General features: G+C 42.6%; 1 protein-coding gene across 1 annotated transcript in view; it reads right to left on the bottom strand.

The window, feature by feature from the left end:
• Positions 1-3,017: 3,017 nt before the first annotated feature.
• LOC137996659 (solute carrier organic anion transporter family member 4A1-like) overlaps positions 3,018-10,124 on the bottom strand; it is a 26,742-nt gene continuing 19,635 nt past the window's right edge. The window contains exons 8-10 of the mRNA XM_068842178.1: positions 7,292-7,470; positions 5,163-5,377; positions 3,018-4,080 (exon numbers count right to left, since the gene is read on the bottom strand). Of these exons, the coding sequence (XP_068698279.1) occupies positions 3,938-4,080; positions 5,163-5,377; positions 7,292-7,470 (537 nt within the window). The 3' untranslated portion in view covers positions 3,018-3,937. The remainder of the gene's footprint in view (positions 4,081-5,162; positions 5,378-7,291; positions 7,471-10,124) is intronic.

Raw genomic sequence — 10,124 nt, 5'->3', positions numbered from 1 at the left:
GAGTCCAACCACGCAAGTACTAAGTGTGGAAGGAGTCCAACCACGCAAGTACTAAGTGTGGAAGGAGTCCAACCACGCAAGTACTAAGTGTGGAAGGAGTCCAACCACGCAAGTACTAAGTGTGGAAGGAGTCCAACCACGCAAGTACTAAGTGTGGAAGGAGTCCAACCACGCAAGTACTAAGTGTGGAAGGAGTCCAACCACGCAAGTACTAAGTGTGGAAGGAGTCCAACCACGCAAGTACTAAGTGTGGAAGGAGTCCAACCACGCAAGTACTAAGTGTGGAAGGAGTCCAACCACGCAAGTACTAAGTGTGGAAGGAGTCCAACCACGCAAGTACTAAGTGTGGAAGGAGTCCAACCACGCAAGTACTAAGTGTGGAAGGAGTCCAACCACGCAAGTACTAAGTGTGGAAGGAGTCCAACCACGCAAGTACTAAGTGTGGAAGGAGTCCAACCACGCAAGTACTAAGTGTGGAAGGAGTCCAACCACGCAAGTACTAAGTGTGGAAGGAGTCCAACCACGCAAGTACTAAGTGTGGAAGGAGTCCAACCACGCAAGTACTAAGTGTGGAAGGAGTCCAACCACGCAAGTACTAAGTGTGGAAGGAGTCCAACCACGCAAGTACTAAGTGTGGAAGGAGTCCAACCACGCAAGTACTAAGTGTGGAAGGAGTCCAACCACGCAAGTACTAAGTGTGGAAGGAGTCCAACCACGCAAGTACTAAGTGTGGAAGGAGTCCAACCACGCAAGTACTAAGTGTGGAAGGAGTCCAACCACGCAAGTACTAAGTGTGGAAGGAGTCCAACCACGCAAGTACTAAGTGTGGAAGGAGTCCAACCACGCAAGTACTAAGTGTGGAAGGAGTCCAACCACGCAAGTACTAAGTGTGGAAGGAGTCCAACCACGCAAGTACTAAGTGTGGAAGGAGTCCAACCACGCAAGTACTAAGTGTGGAAGGAGTCCAACCACGCAAGTACTAAGTGTGGAAGGAGTCCAACCACGCAAGTACTAAGTGTGGAAGGAGTCCAACCACGCAAGTACTAAGTGTGGAAGGAGTCCAACCACGCAAGTACTAAGTGTGGAAGGAGTCCAACCACGCAAGTACTAAGTGTGGAAGGAGTCCAACCACGCAAGTACTAAGTGTGGAAGGAGTCCAACCACGCAAGTACTAAGTGTGGAAGGAGTCCAACCACGCAAGTACTAAGTGTGGAAGGAGTCCAACCACGCAAGTACTTTCACACTTAGTACTTGTGTGGTTGGACTCCTTCCACACTTAGTACTTGTGTGGTTGGACTCCTTCCACACTTAGTACTTGTTTTGACGGACTCCTTATACACTTAGTACTTGTGTGGACGGACTCCTTCCACACTTAGTACTTGTGTGGACGGACTCCTTCCACACTTAGTACTTGTGTGGACGGACTCCTTCCACACTAAGTGTGCCCAAAACTGAATATCTATAGCTATAGTGGGGCAAAATTGTGGAACTCGTTTCCTGCTACACTCCGTGAATTTGAAACTCTCCCGATCTTCAATAATGAAATAAATGTGCACTCTCTTATCTGATCATGACTTGCTCGTCCTCTCCTACTTTGGAGAAAGTAGAAATATTTTAGTGAATAAAATTTTCAGCTGGTAATTTATAGTAAATATAAGAAATTTTAATAAATAATTGTAAATAGGCTAGTCGTAACATGTTACATTTGCTCATTTTATTGCAACCACACGCCACTTGTGGAAATCAGCTTTCAGGGATAATTATTAAGTTGACGGGGCAAGCGTGTGTGAATAAAGTTTTAATTACTTTCTTTCTTGCTCACTCACTTACTAAGGTTTTTACGACTCTCTGGTGAGTGAGTGAGTGAGTGAGTGAAAACCTATCTTCATCACAAGACGAAAAACCCTATCAAACTGAAGATTTGTGAAAAGATAAATCTTCGCTTGTTCTCATAACTGACTAAACTAAAATCTCAAAAATATTGACGATTACATATTTTTTAATTTTGGTGATGTCACGTGAAAATTAAGAATACATTTTTGGCCGCCATTTATGCATCCGGTCCATTGCGTTACTTACTCTCTCTGTCCGAGTTGATCGGACCAAGTTGCTTAGTCTTCTGGGTTTGGAGATTGCATAAAACTGCATTTTAAAAAAGAACAAAGGAGATTGTGTCTGAAAGCACTGAGTAGGGGATGAAGTTTCCGGTGTTGTGGCTGTCCTCTGTGACTATGTTCTTTCCAGCAGAAGTGGCCGACTTGGCGTAAGGTCTCTAAAAGGGCTTGTCGTGTATGAGGCCTCCTAAGCATAAACAGCCACAAGTAAATAGGACTTCTCCAAATGCCGGACATGTAGATGTAGATGAAAGGAATTTACACTTTTTAATGAGCGGAACGAAAGCAAGTCTAGTACGAAATACTCAAAACATGAAACAACTCAACCAACCTCTAGAGACACCAATAACAATAGAGAAATGTACGACTTCTGGTAGACGAACAAAAGAAGCCAATAAGAAATATTTTGTTTTCGTCCAGGGGTAAATAGCGTTCAAACATCAGAAAGAACAAAAAGAACTTCCCATGGCAGTTCCAGAACTGAAAAGCACCATTTATCTGCTCCCTAAGGTGGCTTGGCCAATCATAAACCAGAACGTAGCTAATTGCATTGCTCTGAGTTGACCTCTGATAAGCTTGGCTAATGTCACGATCACTGTGAGTATTTTCTTTCTTTTTGTGAGTTTGCCCTTCAGACTGTTGGTTACGAAGTTGATTAAGTTATAATCTTTCTGTTTCTCTGTTTATAATTTGAAACGTCAGTGAACTCACATCTAATTATATTTTACCCCGAGGGGAGTCATTTACTGTGTAACCGCATCCCAATGGTAACACGAAACCTGGGCTGATCCAACCTAATTCATTTACCCTCCGGAAGGCCCCGAACCCAAGGTGTGTGTAACCACAACTGTGGAAAAGGAAAGTACCAAGAAGGAGTCCTCGAGCATTGCTGTAAACTTACAATGTTGTTTTATTTGGGGTCACGCTCTATTGCATCACCGAATAATATTTTATTGAGAAGCGCTCGCCGCTTCTAATGCATGAGTCAACGGACTTCCATCAAATTGTAATTACACAAGATTTAGTAACAAGAAAATGACGATACATCCACATCACGTAGCTCTCTATTCACTTGTTTTGTGCACTTTTGACCTTCCCTGAGAAACAAATGACTATTTCTCTCTTTTTTAAAATTTACGTCCTCCTGCCTTGCTCATTTGTGGTCTGGCTAACAACCCTGAATCGGGCGAAATCGAACAAATTTAAGACAAAAGAAATGAAGTATAATAAACTTCGACACTCCAGCTGGTTTGAATTTTCCACATTTAAGAAAACAGAATGTGCCTGACAGCTCGTACGAATTGTTTGCGAACAAAATATGTAACACCTAAAATCAGTTTGGACATACAAGGGCTAAATTTAAAAGTATTAGTTAATTTTTCATTTTCAGTGAACTACACAACTAATAGTTGGTAAAAAAAAAAGTGTTCGAGCGTCCATTAATTAATGAGCACATCGTTTCATTATTCGCCCTGTATTGCTTCTGTCATGCATGACTGAACACTTTAAAGGAAACCTTAAAATATCGTGCTACTTTTTCAATCAATTTGGACCACAGCCAAAACTTTAGCGGCTTACAGAGCAAGTGGCATCGTGCTTTTTCCGCCTGTTGCGGTTTGTCAGAGAAGTTATATTGGTTTTGGGTTTACGGGACTTAATTAACTAAAAATCGATCCCTTTAACAGTAGCTCAGAAAGAATGTGACTACCAGCCTACGCCCGTTGCTGGTATTCTTTTTGACCGGGTAGAACACGTGAGAACTCGCGGAAACTTCCTCTCGCGAGGACTGTACATTGCAAGACCTCAACTGTTCCGGCAGCCTTTTACAACTGACTTTCTAGAGACTTTTGGTCCAAATCTTCGTTAATAGTGCCTTGTTCGACCTCCGCGGTGGTATTGGTTTGGTCTTCATCATAACTTGACTTACAATACCAGTAGGAGATAAAATAAAACAGCACGTTGAGAGCTATGGAGACAACGGAGAGAAAAAGAAAAAGAAGTTATAAATTGCTTTTCGTTATTTTCCAGAACAAGAAACGAAATCACTCCAACAAGCTAAGAATTTTGAATTACAAGTCTCTACTGCTGGCCCAAAGCAAATAATCAGGGGCTTCTTGCTTGCTCGAATCATGGCTAACTTATGAATGATTGAGCATGCAAAATCATTAGGTGTGATTACTGCCGATATGTTTTCTTGGTCCGACCACATTAGCGAAGTGTGTAGAGAGGAATCCTCGGCATTAGGTACGCAGAGGGCTCTTAGAACCCTCATCTCTGTATCCACTGCAATACCAACTTATAGGGCCTTGATTCTATCGCATTTCGACCATTGTGACCTCGTCTAGGATGGCTTGAGTGATCCATTACAATTGAGTGACATTCTACGAAAATTACAACACCGTCCAGCTAGGGTAATTTTACGAGCAAATTATGAAGTACTGCTAGAGCTTGTTTTAATTATCAAAACACTAATATGGCACCACCTAACAGTGACAAGAGAGAAGTAAAAAGTAGCTGATATGATGATATTCAAGAGCATCAACGTGTTTGCTCCGGTGTAATAGAGTAAGACCATATTCGTATTCTCAGTATTGGACTGGAGCTAGCTTGCAATAGAGGCTGATGCGGGGAAATCTTTTCAAATGCAAATACTGTTTAATATATTCCCCCACATTGGCCTCCATTGTAAGCTACAACAGTTCCAGTCCAATACTGAGAATACAAATATGGTCTATTGCAGGTCCTACTGTTAGTGGTCAGTGGTAGTGTTATAGGTAGAGGTAGAGGTGGTGGTAGTGTTAGGATTAGGGTAGTAGTAGTGGAAGTAGCAGTGATGGTGGTAACAGTAGTGGAAGCGACCGTGGAAGTGGTGGTGGTACTAGTGGTAGTATTGGTAGTGGTAGTGGTAGTGGCACTGGCAGTGGTAGCATTTGGCCCTGAATATTGGTCCAGCCGAGGTTAAAGCCGCGACCTTAACCAACTGTGCAAAGCGATCGGGCTATGACTTAACAAATTCATATGAAATCAAATTTAAAATACACATTTCACCTTTCATGGTGCATCCAAACAAGGTTATTATCAGTGAGAGTTTCCAGATGTCATATATTTGGCATCGACCGCGCTTTCCACAGCTCTTTCCCCAGAAAAGGCAATTTACGTCAAACATCCATCCCATCAGAACAGGTCCTGGCAGAAGACCAAGCGAGCGCTGGAAAATGAACTGAAATCCGAGGGAATATGATCGTTGATTATGTGGTACACATCTACAAAGAAAAAAAAGGGAAACGATAGACTGCACAGGAATGGTAAGGGCTTCAGTAAATTAAGGCGCTGAAATACATGCGAATTATCCGAGATCAATTCACACTCTTGAATTGGGATTAGTCGTTGGTGCTCTGAAATTCAGCTTTACAACGCTGTGTTAGAGGACAAAAGATTGAGATAGGAAGCAGCTCTTTACAACCTCTAATTTCCTTTAGGACGTCGCTCTATCGCTTTTAGGGTCACGGTCCATCTTTGATTGGTTGTTTGTATTGGTCCATTGTTTTCTGAGCCAATCCCGAGAGCCATTGTAATAGCTGCGTACTGACCCAACAGATTACCCATTTCAATCTAGAATCAACTAATTAATTAATGGCAACGTTATAGTGCGCAGAAATCGCAATGAGATCTACAGGAGCGTAAGCAATAGTTGGTAAATGGCTCCAGACCAGGAAAAGGAAAACTTTAACCCGGGTGCGAATTGGGCCCACGACTTTCAAATGATAAAATAACCTGTTACTCTACCGCAGGCTGTCCATACCAGATAAAGATGCCATTTTTCCTTGGTCGCGAAAAGGTGTAACGTTTACATCAAATTACATCATACAAATGTTCTCACTTAAACTCAAATTTTTTTTGTTCCCTATATAAATCTCCCCATCCATCCCTTTTTTTGTGCCGTGCAAGCCACGTAAACTTTGCTGAACTAGTATAATTATTTGGACCCACGACGAACCCACGACCGTGATGTGAGAGGCAGGCATCAATGCTCGATTTTACGTCACAGACTGCTTTGCATTCCTGTTTTTAAAGAAATTTTGCATTGCAAAGCAGTTTGTGACGTAAAATCGAGAATAAACCCATGTTTCTCACATCACGGTCGTGGGTACACATTACTAGGGAGCTTAAGCACGCGTGGTTTTGAGACGCGGACGGCAACCGGAAGTGAACTGTTTTCCTTTTTATCTTGTCTTCACACAACCACATTTACAATGCTAAGTGTCTTTTCTTCATTAGAGACGATAAGTAAAAAAATCTGGGAGACACGACTGTCCTGGAACGCGAAATTTTCCCTTCCGGTTGCCGTCCTAGTCTGCTAGTTTTGATAACTTAACGTGTCTTGCCCCGCAGATAGAGCGCCTTTCGTATGTCCTTGAAAAAGTGTTCGCAATTTGTTTCAGGGACCAATGTTTGGCAAGATCAAAACAAAGCCTCTCATTATTCCCACCAAGGAAACAGTTCGATTGCCCAATCACATTACTGCATAAATCAAATGACGTCAAAGCGAAATGCCAATCGCTTTCCAGAAAGTTCCATAGAGAGATGACGTTGTTTGCATCCGCGTTTGCCAAGCCAATGACGATTCGCGCTCGTTTGTTTTTGTTCGATAAGCCAATTAAACGTTTTGCATTCTTGTTTACATTCTGTTTTTACGTTTATGTTTCAAAGTCATATGAAAGTCCCTCTAAAAGCGAAATTTTGAGGAAAGAATCGTCAAATATGTTTGCTTTCGGTGGGGGAGATCACTATTGAAGACTAAAAATATTTGATCTTGAGTTTAGGTGCACTTTAAATACCACCATAACATAAAACTTAAAATTGACCACTCCCCATAGGGGCTTTTCAGGGCCGATGAAACGAAGCTAATGAAACAAAAGAAGAGAATAACAATTGTTAAAAATCCCAACCGTACTGGAGGTTAGCCAGCTGGCTATTTACAAGTGCGGCCGCGAAGATGAACCAGGAACTACCCGACTAGTGGTCAGAACGGGTTTTGAACCCGGGATCACCAGGCCATAACCACTGGGCTGCACCGTGCGTGTCGTGTGCTGCATTGCCTGGTGCCTCTATCATTCTCGTGTAAGCCCGACTTGACTGGGTGTTCGTATTGTGTAAATACACAGTCATGTTCTTACCTTAGAATCACAGTTTTGTTTGGCATCGCATTCAAGAAAGCAATAACAAGCAGCACAAAGAAAACCGCAACAAAGAGGTAGTAAAACTTGCAGCCGGATCCTCTGTCACAGAAGCCTTTCTTGGCTGTTCCTTGCGTATCATTGCTCATACCAGTATGAATGCAACTACAGTTGAAGGCCTGGCGTTATGAAAAGAAGGCTGGTGTTACTGAATAAAGGTCCAACGGAAGTTGGAATTGCGATGGTCAGTAACTGAAAACATCTATCAGATTAGAACAGAAGCCGCGTTCCTCCCCCACGAGCGTCGCTCGTGGGGAAGGAACGCGCGCGTGACGAACCCTAAGAGTGTCTGCGTGGGAGGCTAATAAACTAGAAGTGTCGATCTCTGTCATTTGGCCTTGCCCATCAGTTCACGGTATTATCTTAATTTAGAATAGGGGTCACGCCGAATTTCTGCCAATTAGGCTGGGGCTGATAATCACAACGCTTGTGATTGGTCTGTAACCCATTAACTGCACAAGGGATTGCTCCTGCTTATTGGAAAACCGTGGATCCTGCAAGGAACACAATAGAGAGAATTGGAATCATGTTTAAGTGAAACGGCAAACGTCGGCTTGCCGTTTCACGTTTCACGTTTCCCGTTTCACGTAAAATAGAGAGGAGGTTGTGGCTTAAGCTTCGCGTGACCCACAGCAACTCGAATATTTAGTGACTTGAAAGCAAAATTAAAACAAAACCCGGGGTCTTTTTAAACACTGTTTGAGGACAAAGATGCTGTATAAAATGAAAATCCTTACCCGAGGGTTTCGATGAAGCTGTTTTGTCTGTCAACAGAGAGTCAACGAGAGTTCATGAAGAAAATAATTGCGACAAGGAGTCACTTATGAACTGTCTATAACCATGAAACCTAATTGTCCTCCTTTGGTATACCGGAAAATGGTTTTGGGGTACTGTTTTTTCCGCAAACAACTTCTTATGTAGAATAAAATTTCACGTATACGGCAAACGCAAAAATGCCTACTTTCACGTAGAAACGGCAAGCGGCAGCCTGCAAACGTAGAACATGGCGGGAAGATCATGGTCACGTGGTCACTTTTTCGCGTTTCACGTAAACGTGATGTTGAATTTCTCCAATACTGCAACGTTTTTTCCCCCGCAAAAATCCAGCTCTGAGTATTCGTCCCAGAAATAGAAAATCGGGAGCTTAAGCAAGAACGACGACGATGGCTACGAGAACGCCAGATAACAATAGGTTTAATGAGCAAAAACAATAGCTGTGCACGCTCTGCACGTGCGTTTCCCATTTGTGTACATTTCTATGCCGTTCTGACTCTGACAACAGGGAATTTAAGATCTGCGACGGCGACGGTCGACGAAAACGTCACCTCAAAATATAACTTGGCTCTATCATAAGTCTTTCGCGATTATTCAGTGTCGTTCAAGTCCTACAATGTGGGCGAAGTATCCTAAAAACAAATTGGTACGAGCGGTTTCAGGGTTAAAATGGAGAATGAAGGATTCTCTGTTGCATGCTTACGTTGTCGTCAAAACCTCAAATTTGGTGATTTCACGTCGTCGTTATGCAGAGGACCGTTAAGATACTTGCTGAAATCCGTGCTACACGTGCAGCACGATTATTTATGCTCTTTTAACCAATGACATTTCTGTTTTGTGGCAATGTCGTAGTCGTAGCCGTTGCCATTTCTTAAATTCCCTAAAGACTTGAATGTAATGTGGAGGACGTGAGCACCTGGTGATTATTTTCAATTTTTCCTCTAAATATCCACATCATTCTCACCAATTTTACTTCTGGTACTTCTGGCATATTGACACTCATTTTCTACTCCGAGTGATCATGACTTGGAGTAATCGTACAATTATTACACCAACGGGAAATAATATTCTTAGACAACGGTCTCGTAGCAGTTGTCGTCTTCGTCCTTGGTTAAGGTCCCTATTACCGAAAACTGATGGGCCAAATTTCATTGCAGAACGACTTCTCATTATAACCCTCATTCTCGTCACCAGAGCCTCGGATCTTATGCATGTGCATGACTCCAGGCTCTTTGAAATTCTGTGTAGGAGAACATGCGCCGTGGGGTTTTTATAGCCAAAAGTTGGCTATTTGAAGCAAACGGCGCCTGCTCATTCCTCGCGCTAACATGAATGCACCAATCAGAGACGTTTTTCCTTGTTCTTCACGGAAAACCAACGAGAGGTCACCTTGTTTCAGGGTTCCCCAGAGCTCTTCTCTCTCTCAGTCATGCTAAAAAGAGAAGAGCTCTGGGGTCGAGATTGGACACTTCTGGGTTATGGACGCGTGTTGGATGCCAACACAGGTGGGATGGTTGCAAATAAAATTAAAGTGGACAAATCAAATCAAATGTTGAATTTCATGGGGGCAGGGTAAAAACGCAGAGCCCTGAGAGAAAAATGACTTGTAGCAGCGTACAGAACGAACATGATTCAATCGAGTTCACGAATCTATCCTGGCAAGAGTCCATCGACCAAGTTAAGAGTAAAATTTATTCAAATTGGCCTGGTCCCCATCGGCGTCAGGAAAGTGAAAAATTTTAAACCAGGCTGTTTTGTGCGAAAATAAACAATAGACCAAATTTTGTACCCAATTAAAACCTTTTTTATTTCAGGAATTTCCATATCTTTTGAAATCTGAATTGGGTGCAACATTTGATCTATTGTAGGTTTTCACTCACGTGATACATAGCCATGTTTTTCAACGAAAACAAAAGAAAGCGTTTGCATAATAATATTTAAATTCCCGGAGGATTTGGTCGGGGCTCCAAAATGGCCGCCGTTTCTTTGTTTAGGGGTT

The sequence above is a fragment of the Montipora foliosa genome, chromosome 3, assembly GCF_036669935.1.
Source record: "Montipora foliosa isolate CH-2021 chromosome 3, ASM3666993v2, whole genome shotgun sequence".
Lineage (NCBI taxonomy): Eukaryota > Metazoa > Cnidaria > Anthozoa > Scleractinia > Acroporidae > Montipora > Montipora foliosa.
The sequence above is the reverse complement of the archived record's forward strand: the minus strand, read 5'-3'. Positions and strand labels throughout refer to the sequence as shown.